The 23,303-nt window shown below is 43.6% G+C and overlaps 1 protein-coding gene across 1 annotated transcript in view; it reads left to right on the top strand.

The window, feature by feature from the left end:
* Positions 1–909: 909 nt before the first annotated feature.
* HEPHL1 (hephaestin like 1) overlaps positions 910–23,303 on the top strand; it is a 112,494-nt gene continuing 90,100 nt past the window's right edge. The window contains exon 1 of the mRNA XM_056561481.1: positions 910–1,279. Within this exon, the coding sequence (XP_056417456.1) occupies positions 1,110–1,279 (170 nt within the window). The 5' untranslated portion in view covers positions 910–1,109. The remainder of the gene's footprint in view (positions 1,280–23,303) is intronic.

Raw genomic sequence — 23,303 nt, forward strand, 5'->3', positions numbered from 1 at the left:
AGATTTGTAAATTACTTCTATTAGAAAATCTTAATCCTTCCAGTACTTATTAGCGGCTGTATACTACAGAGGAAGTTTTTGTCTTTTTTGGATTTCTTTTCTTTTCTGTCACGACCACAATGCTCTCTGCTGACACCTCTGTCCATTTTAAGGAACCGTCCAGAGCAGCATGGGGATTTTCTCCTGACATGGACAGAGGTGCCAGCAGAGAACACTGTGGTCGTGACAGAAAAGAAATCCAAAAAGAAAAGAATTTCCTCTGTAGTATACAGCCGCTAATATGTACTGGAAGGATTAAGATTTTTTAATAGAAGTCATTTAGAAATTTGTTTAAAGGGTACCTCTCATCAAAAAAAAAAACTTTTGATATATTATAGATTAATGTATGCAGAATAACTTCACAATTGCATGTTATTAAAAAAAAAAAAATGCTTCTTTCTATTTCATTTTCCACTTTGAAGAAATGACCACTAGGGGTCTCCCTACCAGTCCTAGCAGTAAGCATTTCAGACTCATGCTGGAGTCCTAAACACTACGAGCTGCCAGTCTGCTTTGTTCCCAAAGGAGAACACTCAGAGCTGCCAACCTGCTTTGTTCACAGCCTGTTTGGCTGTGAACAAAGCAGGCTGGCAGCTCTGAGTGTTTAGGACTCCAGCATGAGTCAGAAATGCTCGCTGACAGGACTGATCGGGAAAAATACAATAGAAAGAAGCATATTTTTCATTAACATGCTATTGGAAAGTTATTCAACATTCATTCATCTAAAATATATCAAAAGTTTATTTGATGAGAGGTACCCTTTAACTTTCTGGCATCGGTTGATTTAAAAATATATATATACGGTATATATTTCCACCGGAGTACCCCTTTAAGATTTTTTCGGACGCTGGTGCTGCATTGTGTCTGCTTTTACCCTACACATAGCTGCGGCTCATCTTTCTCTTGTGACTATTGCCACTTCTACTAATCTTCCTCGCACAATTTCTCAAGTGTCCAGACCCGGCCTCTGGCTGGCAGGAGGAGTGTCCTGTGTTATTAAGAGTCTCCTCTCCGAGCAGGCAAAGCTGGAAGCCTTTCATTCCGTCTGGCTGCTGCTGACAGACACACAAATGCCTTCTCTGTACTGTGCGACCATTGAAACTCTGCTGCTCCTCAGCTCTTTGTCTGGACTGGGGCTTTCGCTTACAAGAACCTATTATATAGGCATTGTGGAGGAACCCTGGGACTATGCACCAAGTGGGCAAAATCTGATCACCGGAGTCAATATATCTGATGACGGGTAAGTGCATGGCGACTATTTCTTGTTATATATATATATATATATATATATATATAGTCACCTATCCATTTCTATCGAATACGTATTGAGTCACACTGATTCCATTGTCTTAGAAGGATTCTACGTCTGCAGCGACCAGGGTTGCGCCGTGCTGCAACTTCTGCTGCGACGTGCCCGGTGCATTATGATGCCAGCTTGGTCTTTGCAGGCGCACGGTGAAGCGACGTCACAGGACGGTGTGTACTGTGTCCATGTTCTGCTGAATGTCAATTATGCAATCTCTGCAGAGGTGACACACAGCCAGGATTTAACCCGTTGCGATTCCTGATCCTTCCTACTAATAGCATCTTCAGCGCACTTCATGAGGTCACCGGCGAATGTATAAGTCATGAGTTTATTGTAACACAATCTAAGGACATACTTTATTACGTGATTCATAGATTAAGAGGGCGTTTCGAATGGTGTAATCGCAGCCCTATCACTTACAATACGTTGGTGGTATGCAGGGCAGACAGGGGGCGTTATAGAGCGAAAAAGTCCTGAATTATTGGACCACTAGTGGGGCAGCTCCGATGCAGACTTTGGATGGAGAACAGGAGTCTTAAAGGGGTTGTCTGGTTTAGAACATACATTTTCATTTAAAAAAATATTTTAATATCTTGTAGAGCAGTGTTTCCCATCCAGGGTGCCTCCAGCTGTTGCAAAACTACAAGACCCAGCATGCCCAAACAGCTGTCTGGGCATGCTGTGAGTTGTATTTTTGCAACATCTGGAGGACTACAGTTTAGAGACCACTGTATAGTGGTCTCTAAGCTGTAGCCCTCCAGATGTTACAAAAATACAACTCCTAGCATGTTTAGAGACCAAACTGTAGCCCTCCAGATGTTGCTAGGCAACTCACCGGCTTCCGTAGTCTGCACCAGGGAGCCAGCCGCACATCATCGCAGCTGCTGATCACCGCCGATGGTAAGTGACCTCTGGTCACAGGACAGTTCCCCCCGTTCTGCCCGGAATACAGTGGGTGGGCAGAACGGGGGAACCGAACTTTAACCCCCCGTCGCTTCTCACCGGCCAATAGCAGGGATAGGAGGGGTGGCATGTCTGGGCATGCTGGGTTTTGTAGTTTTTGCAATAGCTGGAGGCACCCTGGTTGGGAAACACTGTTGTAAAGACAAACCAAAACTTTTGATCAGTCGGGTATAAGTATTCTGACCCAGATCAATCAAGAGAATGTGGTGTGGCACGGGGGTGCGATGAGGTATATGGGGCAGATGTTCGTGACGCCAGGGCGTGGTTTTCCTAAGTAACCACCCGAAGGTAGCTCCGCTATCTCTTGGTTAGGCAGGGTAATAATAGTCCAAGATCAGGTTAGGGTTAACGGTAGCTTTACTGAGGTAGACAGATGGTACAGTCTTTACAGCTAGGCCAGGATGCCAGAGAGGTGACCAGTAACACGGAGGGGACCTTGCAGCTTGCTGGGACTGGCAGTGACTTTGACAGACTTTAGGACAGCCACGCTGACTATGATAGACTTGACTTGACTGAAGATAGTGACAGCAGACAGAGATGACTTGACTTACTGACTTGTGGCTGTAATTTAGGCTTGAGACCTCCAGGTGTGCTGGACACCGGCTCTGAGTAGTCTGGACTGGACTTGAGCTCAGGATCTAAGAGCAATGAATGGTCAAAAAGAGAGAGATTGTAGTATCTCCCCTATTATAAAGGGGGGGGGGGGGCTGAGCAAGGAGCCCATAGGTCAAGCTGCAGGTCACCTGGTTAGCTGGTGCTCCCTGGGTAACAAACATGTGAATTGAACATGTGACAACATTATCATGTGACTAACTCAAAGGTCCTCAAAGGTTCTTTATATCTAATACATATAACACAATGGGGGAGACGCTGCAGGAGAGCCCCTAGGGCACAGAGGGACTCAACCTGACAGGACCTAAGTACTGTACAGGACTATATCCCATACTGGGACATCACAAGAACAACCAGGGAGAAGTCTTCACTTAGTGTGTTCTCTCCGACTCAGTGTCATGTGACATGGACAGACTTACAATGTAAGTCTATGGGGCCATTTAGGTTTCATAGACATAGAGTGGGGAGAGGAGCATGGAGCTGCCCAATCGTTCTCATCATCGGTCACAGTCTAACTCCCCGACCGATAAAAACTTTTGATGTGTCTCTAGAGTTTTTTAAAGCCACAGGTACACTTTAATAGAGGCTGGTCTTCCGTTTAGGATTGTCATCCATTAGCGGGATCCATTAGTGCATACAAAGATCATTTCTCTTTCTGGAGGACCCAGCAAGACACAGAAAGCCAATTGATATCAATGGCAACTGTGCAATACCTCATTTCACCTGAGGTGGGGCTGTAGGGAGATTGGGGGAGATTTATCAAAAGCTGTGCAGAGGAAAAGTTGCTGAGTTGCCCATAGCAACCAATCAGAGCGCTTCTTTCATTTTGCAGAAACCTTGTTAAAAATTAAAGAAGCGATCTGATAGGTTGCTATGGGCAACTCAGCAACTTTTCCTCTGAACTCCCCCCATTGAACTGACTGCAGTGGATAGCTAAGAGTCCTTGACCTGTGATCAGCCTTTTGTTTGGGGACCCTTTACACTAAAAGTAAATGTTCAAAGTGGACATTTCCTTTAAATGGAGATGTTTGTCCTTTACTTTTACCATAATTTGATATAAATAAAAGTCTGGGACTTAGTACTGCATCATTCTTGCCCTTTACCCGGTGGAAGTTTAGTTACCAGTAATCTCAGACAATCTTGTTGCTAAGAAAGCAGGTAAGGTTGGCAGGCATACAGTATGGACATGCTATACCCATGTCAGCCTGAGGTATTAAAGGGGTGCTATACTGCCATGTAGACCGGAATCAAGACGTGGTGTTAACATCCTACCAACTCCTATGTAAGGATGCTCTCAGATAAAGTAATATGTACAAGTATGTCTAGCCCACTTTATGGAGCAATTCCATCCTCTATGATCTACCCTTCTTTTAAGTTTTTTTGGGGGACTTTTGGTCACATCGCCACATAATGGGGCCTAAATATTAAATTGCTGGTGATCTGACCACCTGAATAGGCCGCTGCGTTCCTGCAAGTGCAACATCATTTTCATTGTTTCTACAAACATAGCCCGAAGCATAGAGTTGTGGTTGTGCCTGGTTCTGCGGCTCATCCAACTGCAGAAACGAAGCACGACAGTAGTATGACCGCAGGAACAACCTTCCTTGGTGGGCAGAGGTTTAACAGCTGTCACGCCCCCTCCCACAGGCTTGCATTGAGGGGGCGGAGTGTGACGGGCGGAGCCGTGATGTCACAATGCTCTGGCCCCGTGATCGCTAGCGAACATGCTCCGGGGACTGATTGTAACAGGGTGCTGTGTGCAAGATCACGGGGGTCCCCAGCGCCGGGACCCCCACCATCAGGCATATTAACCCTTATCCTTTGGATAGGGGATAAGATGTCTTAGCGCCAGAGTACCCCTTTAAAGGGGTACTACGGTGGAAAACATTTTTTTTTTAGGTCTTTATAAGTCAACTGGTGCCAGAAAGTTAAACAGATTTGTAAATTACTTCTATTAAAAAATCTTAATCCTTCCAGTACTTTTTAGCAGCTGTATGCTACCGAGGAAATCCTGTTCTTTTTGAATTTCTTTTTTGTCTTATCCACAGTGCTCTCTGCTGACACCACTGTCCGTGTCAGGAACTGTCCAGAGCAGCATAGGTTTGCTATGGGGATTTTCTCCTGCTCTGGACAGTTCCTGATATGGACATCAGGTGTCAGCAGAGAGCACTGTGGACAAGACAAAAAAGAAATTCAAAAAGAACAGAATTTCCTCTGTAGCATACAGCTGCTAATAAGTACAGGAAGGGTAAAGATTTTTTTAATAGAAGTAATTTACAAATCTGTTTAACTTGCTGGCACCAGTTCATTAAAAAAGAATAAAAATAAATAAAGTTTTCCGCCGGAGTACCCCTTGAAACTATTTTTTTTTTTTTTTTTTGCTTTTTTTTATTTTATTTATTATTAAGGAATTCCAGGTAATATTTCTGGTCTTTACTGTTTAACTTAGTCAGGGTAGAATGCCAACCACAAGTGTGATGGGGAAACTGGCACTGCTGTGGGGGACCTTGGAACTAGGCCAAAATTTATCTTACTCAGGTTGTATTGACTTTACTGAAACTTAATTCCCCAGTTGGCTGTTATATTTGGCTGAATGACGAGTCGGATTAGTCGGCCATTAGTGGATTAACAATTATCAGTTCGGTTTAGGAGGATGTTATTCTCTAGTGGAGTACAGTGAGAACCTGCTGAACATAACTACAGTAGGTGGCTTATATAGACCGTGATCATATATTGTTGTATTGTCCCTCCATATGTGCTCCATGTCACTTACAAAGAGCATTTGTCCCTAAAATGAAGCAGTAATAAGTGTATAAGTGTATGTTCACATGGGGAGGATATGCTGTGTGTTTACATGCAGAAATGCTGCATATGGTCCTCTGCAGAAAACCCACAGCATTTCCGTCCTATGTGGCCTGAACCCAAAATACACTGGATTACACGTCGCAGGTATTGACAGTAAACAATAGTAGAAATAATATTTAAAGCTTTCCAGGTGGTTATAGGAGTGGAGTGTAAAAGAGGAACTTCATAATTTCTTCCATGGTGGTCTAGGGTGTAAGTGGGGCTTAAAGGGATACTCCGGTGGGGAGAAAAAAAAATGTTTTTAGTAAATAACTTCAATTAAAAAAATGTTTGTCTTTCCAGTACTTATTAGCAGCTGTATGCTACAGAGGAAATTCTGTTCTTTTTGAATTTCTTTTTTTGTCTTGTCCACAGTGCTCTCTGCTGACACCTGATGCCCGTATCAGGAACTGTCCAGAGCAGGAGAAAATCCCCATAGCAAACCTATGCTGCTCTAAACAGTTCCCGATACGGGCATCAGGTGTCAGCAGAGAGCACTGTGGACAAGACAAAAAATAAATTAGAAAAGAAAAGAGTTTCCTCTGTAGCATACAGCTGCTAAAAAGTACTGGAAGGGTAAAGATTTTTTAATAGAAGTCATTTCCAAATCTGTTTAACTTTCTGGCACCAGTTGATTTAAAAATTAAAAAAAAAGTGAAAGTTGCAGTTTGGCCTTCCTAGTGGTTGCCACAATAAAGATCACTTTGCTTTCACTTTCATTTCTTTCTGGGGGAAATTTTGTCCCTCAAACAGGGATCAGAAGTTGATCATCCACCGATCAGCTTGTTAGTCCCTATCCTGTGTTTAGGGAATAACTTCTTCAGATGGGAATACCCCTTTAATATATAATGGTCTGTGATTTATTAAAGGTGTGTATATTTTATTTGCTGGTGGTCTAGGCTGAGGCGTAACTTGTAACTTCTGGGCCTCAATGCTAAATCTTTAATGTCTACCATGTGCTGTTTATAATACTGGTATTTTCCTATGGAGCAGAGTTGTCTTTAGGGCCCCTTTGGGCACCAGGGCCCACGGAAACTGCTACCTTTGCATCCCCTATAGCTAATGTAGGGTAAAATAGGGGTTAATAACTGGTGGTCACCAAGGGGCCTCCTTGATAGATATCTTGTTATGTGTCACCACTGGAAGTGCAAGTACTGTCTACAGCAGTTTCCCAACCAGGGTGCCTCCAGCTGTTGCAAAACTACAACTCCCAGCATGCCCGGACAGCCAATGGCTGTCCGGGCATGCTGGGAGTTGCAGTTTTGCAACAGCTGGAGGCAACCTGGTTGGAAAACACTGGTCTACAGTATTGTCTCGTACTACTGTGGTATGGGGATGTGAGATGCAGGGCAGATGGAATTACCCTAGGGGCAGATGGCATTAACCCCTTGTATTCGTGACGCCAGGGCATAGTGTATCCTCGATACCACCCGAAGGTATAGCGCTGTATCCTGGGCTAGGCACAGGGGCAATAATGACAACGCCAAGTTACGAACAATGGTAGCTTTACTGAGTGACAGATGGTGCAGTCTATACAGTGTAGCCTGGCCTACGGAGGTGACCAGTGACTTCAGAGACCTTAAGGGCTTGCTGGGACTTGTAGTAGAACGGGACAATTTAGTGCAGGCCACGCTGACTTGACAGATGACTTTGACTTGACTGACTTGTGACTGACAATGCTGTGACTTTAGATTACTTGTAGACTTGTAGCTTGTGGCTGCAGACTGGACTTGAGGCCTTCTATGACTCCAGACACACTCTTAGACTCGACTGCACTGGACCTCAGCTTAGGCTGGGTTCACACCACGTTTTGTAACTACGGTTCCCGTATACGGCTGGGAGGAGGGGGGCGGGGCTTAATTGCGGCACCCGAACTCAGCTGTATTCGGGAACCGTATTTAATGCATGTTTAAAAGCCAACCGGAGTGAACCGCAGCCTCCGGTCGGCTTCATTTTCGGCCGTATGCGGTTTCCTGACTGTAGGCAAAAACGCGGTCGACCACGTTTTTGCCTCCGGTAAGCTCATAGACATGCATTAAATATGGTTACCGAATACGGCTGAGTGCAGGCACCGCGATTAAGCCCCCCCCCTCCTCCCAGCAGTATACAGGAACCTTAGTTACAAAATGTGGTGTGAACCCAGCCTTAGCAGAAAGAGAGAGAGAAGCGACTCTTCCCAGGGCTTTTATTGGGGAGACTCTGGTGGGATCCCATTGGTCACCCTTAACCCCTTAAGGACTGAGGGTTTTTCCGTTTTTGCATATTCGTTTTTTCCTCCTTACCTTTAAAAAATCATAACCCTTTAAATTTTGCACCTAAAAATCCATATGATGACTTATTTTTTGCGCCACCAATTCTACTTTGTAATGACGTCAGTCATTTTACCCATAAATCTACGGTGAAACGGAAAAAAAAAATCATTGTGAGACAAAATTGAAAAAAAAAAAAATAAAGTTTGTAAGTTTTGGGGGCTTCCATTTCTACACTGTACATTTTCGGTAAAAATGACACCTTATCTTTATTCTGTCTGTCCATAAAATTATAATGATACCCTACTTATATAGGTTTGATTTTGTCGGACTTCAGGAAAAAATCATAACTACATGCAAGAAAATGTATGCGTTTAAAATTGTCATCTGACCCCTATAACTTTTTTATTTTTCCGTGTATGGGGCGGTATGAGGGCTAATTTTTTGCGACGTGATCTGAAGTTTTCAGCGGTACCATTTTTGCATTGATAGGACTTATTGATCCACTATTATATGTATATTGATACACTATTTTGGACTTTGGAATTTTTTTGCGCGCACGCCATTGACCGTGTGGTTTAATTAATGATATATTTTTATAATTCAGACATTTCCACACGCGGCGATACCATGCCGGTTAGCTCAGTGGTCTGTTCGGGATAGCCGCAGCGAAATCGTGGCATCCCGAACAGCTTACAGGACAGCCGGAGGGTCCCTACCTGCCTCCTCGCTGTCCGATCGCCAAATGACTGCTCAGTGCCTGAGATCCAGGCATGCGCAGTCAAGCGGCAGAATCATCGATCACTGGTTTCCTATGAGAAACCAGTGATCAATGTACAAGATCAGTGTGTGCAGTGTTATAGGTCCCTATGGGAGAGATCAGTGTGTGCAGTGTTATAGGTCCCTATGGGAGAGATCAGTGTGGGCAGTGTTATAGGTCCCTATGGGAGAGATCAGTGTGTGCAGTATTATAGGTCCCTATGGGAGAGATCAGTGTGTGCAGTGTTATAGGTCCCTATGAGAGCAATAACACTGCAAAAAAAAAAAGTGAATAAAGATCATTTAACACCTCCCCTAATAAAAGTTTGAATCACCCCCCTTTTCCCATAAAGAAAAACAATGTAAATAAAAATGAAAATAAACATATATGGTTTTACTTTAACTTTATACGCTGCATGCAACTTTAAACGCCGCGTCTAAAGGGTTAATAGCGCACGGCACCGCGATCAATGCCGCGCGCTATTAGCCACGGGTCCCGGCCGCTGTAAGAGGCCGGGCCTGACGTGCTATGACACGGGGCGACGTCGTCATGGGTCCTTAAGAGGTTAATGGGGTACTCCGGTGGAAAACATTTCTTTTTTTTTTTTTTTATCAACTGGTTCCAGAAAGTTAAACAGATTTGTAAATTACTTCTATTAAAAATCTTTACCCTTCCAGTACTTTTTAGCAGCTGTATGCTACAGAGGAAATTATTTTCTTTTTTAATTTCTTTTTTGTCTTATCCACAGTGCTCTCTGCTGACACCTGATGTCCATATCAGGAACTGTCCAGAGCAGGAGAAAATCCCCATTGCAAACCTATGTTGCTCTGGACAGTTCCTGACATGGACAGTGGTGTCAGCAGAGAGCAGTGTGCACAAGACAAAAAAGAAATTCAGAAAGAAAAAGAATTTCCTCTGTAGCATACCGCCTCTAAAAAGTACTGGAAGGGTAAAGATTTTTAACCCCTTAAGGACCGGGGTTTTTTCCGTTTTTGCATTTTCGTTTTTTGCTCCTTGCCTTTAAAAAATCATAACTCTTTAAATTTTGCACCTAAAAATCCATATGATGGCTTATTTTTTGTGCCACCAATTCTACTTTGTAATGACGTCAGTCATTTTGCCCAAAAATCTACGGTGAAACGGAAAAAAAAATCATTGTGCGACAAAATTGAAAAAAAAAACGCCGTTTTGTAACTTTTGGGGGCTTCCGTTTCTACATAATACATTTTTCGGTAAAAATGACATCTGATATTTATTCTGTAGGTCCATACGATTAAAATGATACCCTACTTATATAGGTTTGATTTTGTCAGACTTCTGGAAAAAATCATAACTACATGCAGGAAAATTAATATGTTTAAAATTGTCATCTTCTGACCCCTATAACTTTTTTATTTTTCCATGTATGGGGCGGTATGAGGGCTCATTTTTTGCGCCGTGATCTGAAGTTTTTAACGGTATCATTTTTGCATTGATAGGACTTATTGATAGGACTTTTTATTCATTTTTAAATGATATAAAAAGTGACCAAAAATGCACTATTTTGGACTTTGGAATTTTTTTGCACGCACGCCATTGACCAAGCGGTTTAATTAATGATATATTTTTATAATTCGGACATTTCCGCACGCGGTGATACCATATATGTTTATTTTTATTTACACTTTTTTTTTTTTTTTTATTGGAAAAGGGGGGTGATTCAAACTTTTAATAGGGGAGGAGTTAAATGATCTTTATTCACTTTTTTTGCAGTGTTATAGCTCCCATAGGGACCTATAACACTGCACACACTGATCTTCTATGTTGATCACTGGTTTCTCATAGGAAACCAGTGATCGACGATTCTGCCGCATGACTGCTCATGCCTGGATCTCAGGCACTGAGCAGTCATTCGGCGATCGGACAGCGAGGAGGCAGGTAGGGGCCCTCCCGCTGTCTTGTAAGCTGTTCGGGATGCCGCGATTTCGCTGCGGCTATCCCGAACAGCCCGAATGAGCTAGCCGGCAACTTTTGCTTTTAGCCGCGCGGCTCAGCTCTGAGCGCGCGGCTAAAGGGTTAATAGCGCACGGCGCCGCGATCGGCACTGCACGCTATTAGAGGCGGGTCCCGGCTTCACTATGACGCCGGGCCCGCCGTGATATGACGCGGGGTTACTATGTAACCCCGCGTTATATCAGGAGAGCAGGACCAAGGACGTACCGGTACGTCCTTGGTCCTTAAGGGGTTAAATAGAAGTCATTTACAAATCTGTTTAACTTTCTGGAGCCAGTTGATTTAAAAAAAAATAAAAAAAGTTTTCCACCAGAGTACCCCTTTGAGTCACCTGGTCACTGATACCTCCTGGGTAACAATCACATGATAACTCACATGACAACTGAAGAATCACATGGGAACATTTCTTAAAGTTATAACACTTCTTTACACACTTTACAGCATAATAAATGGCAATGTGATAGCCTGGGGGATGTAGGGTATGGGGAGTGTAGCTGTGTGGTGACTAAAGGGTGTTTGTTAACCCTTGCTATTCGTGACGCCAGGGTGAGGGCTCCTCAGTAATGCTTGTCCTACCGCCACCCTTCCCAAGAGCGATAGGGAGGTAGATAATAATGGAATGTCAACAACCGGAGAGTTTTCTAAAATAGGTGTAACTTTTACTGAAGATTTTCTGCAAGCTTCATAACCGGAACAGTCTCTATACATACAACTGCTTTCTTGGAGATTGACAAAGGTTGGGACTTTAGCAATTTAGAGTCTTTTAGGTAATATGCGCTGTTCCACTGGATTTAGGGGAATTAGTTGCGGTCCAGTAGTCACGCTAGCTTTAGCTGGGATTAGTTTAGAACTCACGGTTTTAGTTCAGCTGAGGCCGGTAGGTTTTCAGCCCTAGCTTGTCTTTGAAAGCTGCGCAGATCTGTCCTGTTAGTCTGGCATCCACGAGAGCAGCAACCCAAGAGAGCGATAATTGGACGCAGCTTCCTTATATGGGCAGGGGCTGGACTAGTGCTAATTGGTCCATACTTGTGTCAATCACCATTACAAAGGATCATGGGTAACATGTGACCCAAGGACCTCCAAAGGTCCTCTAACATACCATAGAGGATATTAACATGGTCACATGACCTAAGGTCCTGCGACGCTAAACAAGGTAAGTATACTATACATTATATTAAATATATACTGTTACTAAATATATACATATATCAACATTATAGAATTAGAGTAGAAGAGCGGCGACTAGGGGCTGCCCCACCTGGGTGACCCTACCTGAGCATAGTTACTCTGACTTTGGGGACCTCTACACTAGGTACGGTATGCAATACGATACCGGGACACCACAGCAAAACATATGTACATGAGGGGACGGATGTAAGGGGGGCCCAGGGGACACCTCAGGGAGGCTACCTGACAGGGCAGCACGGGGCGGGGTAATAACTCTGTACTGTGCCACCGCACTAAATCTATGGTATATAAGGGGGTTAATAGAGAATTAGAGAGCAATTTTGCCAAATGTTCTGATTTTGGTAGGGCCAGCCAACTATCTTCTGTGTATGTGGGTCTCCCGACTCTCCCTGATAAGTGAAAGAAGGATCGAGCATGTAGAATTTTAATAATTTTACTCAATTGTTGACATTACTTGCTCATGTTCTGGTCTTAATTGATTCTAATCTGAAATTTATGTCATAAATAGATGATTTATTACAGTTTTGACACCTAAAAAGATGCCACATTTGGCATGTTCTACTTTTCCACATGGTCAACCATTTGCTGGTAAATTTTTCACTCTATGCTGAACATTTATGGGGCAGATTTATTTAAAACTGTGCAAAGGAAAAGTTGCTGAGTTGTCCATAGCAACCAATTAGATCATTTCTTTCATTTTTCAGAGGCCTTTTTAAAAAGGAAAGAAGTGATCTGATTGGTCGCTATGGGCAACTGGGCAACTTTTCCTCTGGACAGGTTTTGATAAATCTCCCCCATGGCGTCTGCTCAGGTCAGGACTATGCAGTAATGCACAAGTTTTGCTTGTTTTGTGGCCCCTGACAGTAACAGTTGTGCAGACATAGATAGACTCACTATGTAAGTCCTATCGTCCCACAACAACAACAAAAAAATGTGAAAAACTATGTATGGCAGGGCACTACCTACATACCTTCAATTACATTTTTTAAACAAATATAGTACAAATATAGTACTACGTGCTACATATCATGTAAGATACACAACATTTTATGGTCTATTTACTGAAAATGTACATTAAAGCTACAGTACACCCCATATAGGTTATATAATATATGGGAAACAATGCTACCACATCTGCTTCATGTTAACATTCACTCCTTGACTTTGAGACATCTGGATCATTTCTATGAGTGTAAGATTAAGTAACACATGTGTTTTGGGCTGGGCAAGGCTCTCAGGGGGGTTAAGACGACACAATGCTTAACCCTTTAATAACCGCTGTCATACAAGTTCTTTCCTATATCTACAATAACCTACATTATCTATTGTCATTCTATTTTACTCACTATAAAAGGGGTCCTAGTTATATCTTTCCTATTGGGCACCCAACTTTATGAGAAGCATAAATAATGCAGCTAGGAAGGGACTGTGCGGCGCCCTTTGTATGTTGCAGCCGTATGATCAGTCATTGAATCTAATGGGCTGATTGTGCCCCTTCAAAGGAAGCTGGGCAGTCTGGCAGGAGTGGGACGGCCTTTTACTAGCAGACTGAGATGGTCCATTGGCCAAACCGAATAGGATCTGAGTAAGTGGTCCAAATTGGACCCAAGGTATCACCCCATGCTTTATTTTACCCATATGGTTTATTTCATCTGGCTATGATTTTTTGATTCGCCAAGGTTTTCTGAGCTTTTCTAATCTAGAAATCACTGTTCTGTTATTTTAAGTTCCCTGATGAACCCCAATATCCAGTTTAGGGGGAAAACAGTTCGGACACATGTATTTTGCTAATAGGAACTGTGGAGGCACAAGTATTTCTCATTAAGAATGATGTACAATGTGGCATAATTGATCAGTATTCTCCTTGATGTGTCTTGTTTGGGGGTATCTTCTGATACGCTGTGTGGCACCCCTTTTTTTTCTTTTTCGTCTAGTCTTTTATCACTCTGCTTTGATGATTACATATGCACATTTGTTTTTTGAAGACAGGTTCTGGGTACTGTATATAAACTTTTTAAGAATATCTAATAAATGTTAAGCTTTAAAATTTTGGGACTATAATTCCATGATAATAAATGTTCTTGTTCAGATGATCCAGCCTGCTGTACATCCTTTCTATGACTTGTGGCCTCTGTTTACTGTACTAAACAACAATTTACCCAAGACCAAGTAATGGGATCTGTCACTTGTGAGACCAGACTGTAGGCTTGGACAGAATGCTGTTTGTTTTCCCCTTACATCCTGAAGACAAGTTATTTCCAGACTGCTGGACACACACATCTATCAGGAACAATATTGTGTTCTTGTGAACCGCAGGGAAACTGGAATTTCCCACTCGAGTAAGACATGTGGTGGCTTTGACAAAAAGTGTGTTCAAGGGCTTGGTCAAGGACTGTGGAAGCCCCTGGACAAAACATGGTGGGCATTAGAGGGGAAATTTAGTAATAAATATGACTATCCCAATGTGACATAAGAAAGAATCTGAAGTTCAGGCAAAAAACAAAGCCCCAAAATAAATACAGAGCGAGCCCATGCCAAACACTCTACAAAAGGTCATACCATCTTAGACAAATGCAGATGCCAACCAAAAGCCCTAAATACAGACCCAAGGTCAGCCTTCATAAATAAATACAGTCCCACAACCAGACCTACTAAATTTATTAAGACATCAGACCAGACCTTTACCCTGAACTGTCCTGGATCCTGCAGGACAGTCCCATATTTGGGTCATTGTAACGCTGTCCCGGGTGGTCTCCTGCATGTCCTGATATTAGGCTGTGTTCATTCTCTGTGACAAAGACCCCCCCCCCCCCAAACAATTACAGCCCCTAAAACAGACCCATACACTAATATAGACCCTGCTCAGACCCCCTTAAGAGCTATTGACTTAGGTAGGGATGAGCGAATTGAATCTGACAAATCCAAATTTGTTACGAATTTCAGGAAAAATTTGCTTCACAACGAAAGCAATTATTGCCACGATTCAATTGCACGAATCGCTTCACTAACTCCATTTAGTGCGGTCCAGGCTCCAGGGCATCAAAGATGGCAGCTTCACATTTCAGGACATGGGTCAAGGAACGCTGGAAAGGCAGGAACATGGGTAGGTGGGATGACCCTGAATCACATGCAGCAGCAGCCAGCCACCCCTGTGATGTCACAGCCCAATATAATCGGCAGCCATCTTGCGGCCAGTCACATGAGCGTTTTATTGCAGAGAGAGAGAGAGGGGAACAGAGAACAGTGTGTGTTGCACAGAAAAGTATTTTTACAGCAGCAATTCAGCTCAAGCCCAAATCCAGCCTAGAAGCACTGATATGGAAAGGAGAGAGATTAAGAGAGAAAGTGCAATTTTGGGTGTAGTACACAGTGGCTTTGTGCTGCAGCACTGGTGTGTAAAACAACTGAAAAGATAATAGTAGCCAGCCAGTAAGGGTGAGCAGAGCACTAAAAGCCATAATCCGTACCTAATACAGGTTGCGTAGCGGAGCGTATTATCCTTGATTATGTGTAACCTGTGCGTACATAGGTGGTATACCATTTTTTTCTGTTAAAGTCTTAAGGGCCTAGTTACTGTGAAAGGCCAGGCAAAAGTACACAGCTGCTGGTGTTGGTTGTAGACAAATACTGTTTTAAGCGTAGTGGAACGCATTGTACTCCCCTCATAAGTGCATGCCACGTACATACATCTAAGTGGTGTACCATTTTGTTCCTGTTAAAGTCTTAAGGGCCTAGTTACTGTGAAAGGCCAGCCAAAAGTACACACCTGCTGGTGTTGTAGACAAATACTGTTTTAAGCATAATGGAGCGCATTGAACTCCCCTCATATACGCACTAAGTATGTCAGGCAGAGGAGTGCCAGGACGTGCACAGATGAATGGCAGAGGCCTAAATTCATCAGGCATAGGCAAAGGTTGCAGCAGACTAGGGGCGAGTGGCCGCAGGAGTCGCACCAAGAGGCCTGAGCTCCTGGTATCAGCTAGCGGTCGTGTCTCGACCAGCAACCCATCTGCCCTTATCGATTGGTTAACATGGTCATCCACTTCATCACAAGTGACATCTGATACCCCCAGTCAACAGTTGGTGGCTTCCTCAGACACAACCCTCAGTTGGCATGGCCGGGGAGCAGTCCCTGTTCTCCCATTGCCTCTGTCCTATGCTGTTCCCTCCCCTACAGAAGTATCTTATGCTGTGGGTTCAGCTCCATTATTTAGTGAGGATGATCTAATAGAGGACAGTCAGCAGCTACTGCCCAGCCAAGAAGGAGGAGACATCCGCCACATCCTCCACCAACACTTCACAAATATGGATAGTGCAAAACATATTTAAGATGCTGTTCCCCAGTTACAGACATTCCTCCGCATCAGACCACAAGTAAGTATTTAGGATATGCATTAGCTAAAACTTAACTTTTCTTAAGATAAAATCTATGGACCCCAATTTTTTTATATGTAAGAAAAGGAAAGGTGTGCAAAAAACACCATGTGTCACCTACACCACCAAGTATTGATGTGATGCAAAGACCTATAAAAGGTGGAAGGGAACAACGTATGGTCCATTGTAAAAACTTCCCATGTAAGGCCCTACTCTCGCATTATCAATTCCCTTCTTGGCAAGTGTTACTCATCCTAAAAGGGGCATCCCCACACAGGAACCTCTCCCTATTTCCTCCTACAAACACTGTCATTTTCCAGGGTTTTTAAGTGTAAATAGAGAGAATTTACTGTGTGGGGCCTCCCTTTTTTGGGCAAGTAAGACTTGCCAAGAAGGGAATTAATAGGGCGAGAGTAGGGCCTTACGGGGGAAGATTTTACCCCCACCTGCTACAAAGGACAATATGTTGTTCCCTTCCACCTTTTTGGGGAAAGTGTTACTCGTCTTAAAAAGAGCGGCCCCACACAGGAACCAATCCCTATTTCCACATAAAAACCCTGGGAAATGGCAGCGTTTGTAGGTGGAAATAGGGAGAGGTTCCTGTGTGGGGCCGCCATTTTTAGGGTGAGTAACACTTGCCAAGAAGGGAATTAATAATGCGATAGTAGGGCCTTACAGGGGAAGTTTTTACCCCCACCGGTTACAATGGACCATTCGTTGTGCCCTTCCACCTTTTAGAGGTTTTTGAATCACATCAATACTTGGTGGTGTAGTTGGCACATAGGCCCACATTTATCATTGTAGTGTAAGTGAAGCATTTTTTTTACACCTTTTTTGTGTGCTGGTAATGTGTAGGAACACAAAATGTATTAAATGGTCAAAGAGCATATGATAAATTTTGTACAGGTCACATTGTCTGAAATTTCTCTCTTCACATACACCAAAAAGCTACACCATGTCTGGGCTGGTGTAGTTTTAGAGACTTTTCAGTGGCTCTGCGCCTTTTTTTCTCCTTTTCACAAAAAGGCGCAGTTGATAAAACCCTTCCATATCATGTCTATTGCCAAAATCAGTGAATTGCAACTCAAAATCAGCAGAAATGTGTAAACAAAAAGGGACAAAAAAAGGCGCAAAAAAACGCTGCTTGCTCCTTTTTTGCCCCTTTTTTAGACACAAAAAACAGTCTAAAGACAATGATAAATGTCGGCCATAGTGTTTTCTGCACAACTTTCCTTTACGCCCCCGTGTGCGCTTTGATTTGTAGTTTATATCGGTACCATTTTAGTTTTGATTGGACTTTTCAATTGCTTTTTAGATATTTTTTATGGTATTTGAAGTGAATAAAAATGTGCAAATCTGGTTAGTGCACTATTACGACTTTTAGTGCCACGCTAAGCCTAAAACCGGCCCTGCTGACAGGTATACCTACCTGTAATTCATCACTTACCTGCACCAATCACGCTAGTCAGTAGTCTAAACTGACTCCTACTGGAGCTGGGCAGTATGACATTTGTACACAGCTCCCGATGCGCAATCTATTTGTTATTTTCTCTTGTATGGTCTGCGCATGGGTCCGGACCTGATGATGTGCACAGCCTTGCCTGTGCTAACACTTAGTGTGTTTCTCTTACTTTCTTCTTACTGCGCAGGTCCCGATGTGCGATAGTATGTGGGCAAAATCTTAGTTTACTCCTTTTTGAGTGGGGGAGGGGCAGGATGAAAACTCTTCCATTGTAGGAAATTATTTGTAGATGTCTTCTTTCTGTGTATCTTTGTTTGGATGCCCCCACCAAGTTAAGTATCTCCAAGTGAATTTCAAAAGTAAAAAACATCCCAATCTGATTAGTTTTTAGTGTCTTAACAAAGTCTTTAAATAATTCTCTAAAAAATCAAACAACCCTAAAAAATAATGTGTTCTGTGTATTGCACCATGGTGGCAGAAAAAACAAGTGTCTTCCCATCACCCGAGAAATAAATTCGCAAAATTAGGTGCACAAATTGTACCCATTGCGGTGCCTCTTTTTGTAAGTAAAATTGCACATCTAAAGTGAAATAATTATGTGTCAAAAGAAATCTAAGAAGTGAAATTACAAAATCATTGTGTTTTTTTTTTTAAAATATGTCCCTTTAGTTTATATGAAGTGTCTGACCGCTTCTACACCAAGCTCGTGCTGTATGTTAGTATAGAGAGCCTCTACATCGAGGCTTGCTATTAAGATGTGAGGTGAAAAGTGAATCTCCTGGAGTCTGGTGAGGGGATCTTTCATATCTTAATGATAGGTAAGGTAGGTACAAATGGGGCCATGATTTGATCTACGTATTGGCTAATTCCCTGGATAAGGTTGTCATTCCCTGATACGATAGGGACTGGATGGCATTTTTTATGTATCTTGGGGATCGCATAGAAAGTGGTTATTGTTGATTTTGGATTATGGAGGCATCTAGTCTTCTTCTGTAATCAAATTTTCACTTCTTGCCTCATCTAGTATTGCCTTCAATTCTGCTACAAAACTTGTGGTTGGATTTTTTCCAAATTTCATATAGGTTTGTTTGTCTTCTAATAGTCTCATGACCATCTTCCGGTAATCTACTGTATCCATTATCACGACATTGCCCCCCTTATCGGAGGGCTTTATTGTGATTTTAGAATTTGCCTGCAAAACTTCCAGTGCTTTGGTTTCTTTATAAGTAAGATTCATTGCATGTTTTTTTTTCTTTAAGTTGTGTAAGATTTTTGCTAACCATTTTGACAAAAGTATCTATATTGTTGAACTGACCTAGATGTGGTGTTGTTTTTGATTTTGGCTTCAAGTTAGTAAATGGAGGAGTCAGCAGTCTGATGGCTGTGTCTCCCTCTTCTCCCCCTGGAGATCCATAAGTACTTGTTACTCTCTTTGAGATTACTGCTTGATTTAAATGATTAAAGGGGTACTCCACCCCTAGACATCTTATCCCCTATCCAAAGGATAGGGGATAAGATGTCTGATCACGGGGGTCCCGCCGATGGGGACCCCCGCAACATAGCACGCAGCACCCACCTGTATCTGGATTTACCTTCTCGGCTTTCCTATAAAAATTATAGAAGAACTAACCTGCTCTGCTGTAGATACAATAATCAGATAAATGATGATATAACATGAGCTACAAGGCCGGCAAAAAGAACCATGATAATAGTGGCAAGAGAGAGCAAGTCTGGTATGTCAGTATCGTAAAAGTTTATAAAAGTATGAAAAAATAAAACATGAAAATAAAAAGAATAGCAACATGGATAATAAATAAATAAATAAAAGACCTGGTTCACCTCATTTATCTATCCTAACCTATCAGAAAAAACTTTATAAAAAAATAACAAATATACTACTGTACTACTGCACCAGTAAAATATAAAATATACAACTGAATATTAATAATGCTAAATATGGACAAAATAAATATATGTGTCAGGGTACTATATATATCATCATCTTGGAGTAAAATAAACAAAGATTTCGCACAGAAACATGCGCTGTGTGGGGCACATATATAACATGCGCTGTGCGGGGGACATATATAACATGCGCTGTGCGTGGGACATATATAACATGCGCTGTGGGGGGACATATACAGTATAACATGCGCTGTGCGGGGGACATATATAACATGCGCTGTGCGGGGGACATATATAACATGCGCTGTGCGTGGGACATATATAACATGCGCTGTGGGGGGACATATACAGTATAACATGCGCTGTGCGGGGGACATATATAACATGCGCTGTGCGGGGGACATATATAACATGCGCTGTGCGGGGGACATATATAACATGCGCTGTGCGGGGGACATATATAACATGCACTGTGCGGGGGACATATATAACATGCGCTGTGCGGGGGACATATATAACATGCGCTGTGTGGGGGACATATATTATGCGCTGTGCGGGGAACATACACAGTATAACATGCGCTGTGCGGGGAACATATACAGTATAACATGCGCTGTGCGGGGGACATATACAGTATAACATGCGCTGTGCGGGGGACATATACAGCATAACATGCGCTGTGCGGGGGACATATACAGTATAACATGCTCTGTGCAGGGGACATATACAGTATAACATGCGCTGTGCGGGGGACATATACAGCATAACATGCGCTGTGCGGGGGACATATACAGTATAACATGCGCTGTGTGGGGGACACATACAGTATAACATGCACTGTGCGGGGGACATATATAACATGCGCTGTGCGGGGGACATATATAACATGCGCTGTGCGGGGGACATATATAACATGCGCTGTGGGGGGACATATACAGTATAACATGCGCTGTGCGGGGGACATATATAAGATGCGCTGTGCGGGGGACATATGTAACATGCGCTGTGCGGGGGACATATATAACATGCGCTGTACGGTGGACATATATAACATGCGCTGTGTTGGGGACATATATAACATGCGCTGTGCGGGGGACATATATAACATGCGCGGTGCTGGGGACATATATAACATGCACTGTGCGGGGGACATATATAACATGCGCTGTGCGGGGGACATATATAACATACGCTGTGCGGGGGGCATATTTAACATGCGCTGTGCGGGGAGCATATATAACATGCGCTGTGGGGGGGACATATATAACATGCGCTGTGCGGGGGCATATATAACATGCGCTGTACGGGGGACATATATAACATGCGCTGTGCGGGGGGCATATATAACATGCGCTGTGCGGGGGACATATATAACATGCACTGTGCGGGGGACATATATAACATGCTTTGTGCGGGGGACATATATAGCATGCACTGTGCGGGGGACATATATAACATGCACTGTGCGGGGGACATATATAACATGCGCTGTGCGGGGGGCATATATAACATGCGCTGTGCGGGGGACATATATAACATGCGCTGTGCGGGGGACATATATAACATGCGCTGTACGGGGGACATATATAACATGCGCTGTGCGGGGGGGGCATATATAACATGTGCTGTGCGGGGGACATATATAACATGCGCTGTGTTGGGGACATATATAACATGCACTGTGTTGGGGACATATATAACATGCACTGTGCGGGGGACATATATAACATGCGCTGTGCGGGGGACATATATAACATGCGCTGTACGGGGGACATATATAACATGCGCTGTGCGGGGGGGGCATATATAACATGTGCTGTGCGGGGAGCATATATAACATGCGCTGTGCGGGGGGGCATATATAACATGTGCTGTGCGGGGGACATATATAACATGCGCTGTGTTTGGGACATATATAACATGCGCTGTGTTGGGGACATATATAACATGCGCTGTGCGGGGGACATATATAACATGCGCTGTGCGGGGGACATATATAACATGCGCTGTGCGGGGGACATATATAACATGCGCTGTACGGGGGACATATATAACATGCGCTGTGTGGGGGACATATATAACATGCGCTGTGCGGGGGCATATATAACATGCGCTGTACGGGTGACATATATAACATGCGCTGTGCGGGGGGCATATATAACATGCACTGTGCGGGGGACATATATAACATGCACTGTGCGGGGGACATATATAACATGCGCTGTGCGGGGGACATATATAACATGCACTGTGCGGGGGACATATATAACATGCGCTGTGTGGGGGGCATATATAACATGCGCTGTGCGGGGGACATATATAACATGCGCTGTGCGGGGGACATATATAACATGCGCTGTACGGGGGACATATATAACATGCGCTGTGCGGGGGGGGCATATATAACATGTGCTGTGCGGGGGACATATATAACATGCGCTGTGTTGGGGACATATATAACATGCGCTGTGTTGGGGACATATATAACATGCGCTGTGCGGGGGACATATATAACATGCGCTGTGCGGGGGACATATATAACATGCGCTGTACGGGGGACATATATAACATGCGCTGTGCGGGGGGGGCATATATAACATGTGCTGTGCGGGGGACATATATAACATGCGCTGTGTTGGGGACATATATAACATGCACTGTGCGGGGGGACATATATAACATGCACTGTGCGGGGGACATATATAACATGCGCTGTGCGGGGGACATATATAACATGCGCTGTGCGGGGGGCATATATAACATGCGCTGTGCGGGGGGCATATATAACATGCGCTGTGCGGGGGACATATATAACATGCGCTGTGCGGGGGGGGCATATATAACATGTGCTGTGTTGGGGACATATATAACATGTGCTGTGTTGGGGACATATATAACATGCGCTGTGTTGGGGACATATATAACATGCGCTGTGCGGTGGACATATATAACATGCGCTGTGCGGGGGACATATATAACATGCGCTGTGCGGGGGACATATATAACATGCGCTGTGCGGGGGGCATATATAGCATGCGCTGTGCGGGGGGCATATATAACATGCGCTGTGCGGGGGACATATATAACATGCGCTGTGCGGGGGGGGCATATATAACATGTGCTGTGTTGGGGGCATATATAACATGTGCTGTGTTGGGGACATATATAACATGCGCTGTGTTGGGGACATATATAACATGCGCTGTGCGGTGGACATATATAACATGCGCTGTGCGGGGGACATATATAAAATGCGCTGTGTTGGGGACATATATAACATGCGCTGTGTTGGGGACATATATAACATGCGCTGTGCGGGGGACATATATAACATGCGCTGTGCGGGGGACATATATATCATGCGCTGTGCGGGGGACATATATGACATGCGCTGTGCGGGGGGGGGGGCATATATAACATGTGCTGTGTTGGGGGCATATATAACATGCGCTGTGCGGGGGACATATATAACATGCGCTGTGCGGGGGACATATATATCATGCACTGTGCGGGGGACATATATATCATGCACTGTGCGGGGGACATATATAACATGCGCTGTGCGGGGGACATATATAACATGCGCTGTGTGGGGGACATATATAACAT

The sequence above is a fragment of the Hyla sarda genome, chromosome 2 (genome assembly GCF_029499605.1).
Source record: "Hyla sarda isolate aHylSar1 chromosome 2, aHylSar1.hap1, whole genome shotgun sequence".
Lineage (NCBI taxonomy): Eukaryota > Metazoa > Chordata > Amphibia > Anura > Hylidae > Hyla > Hyla sarda.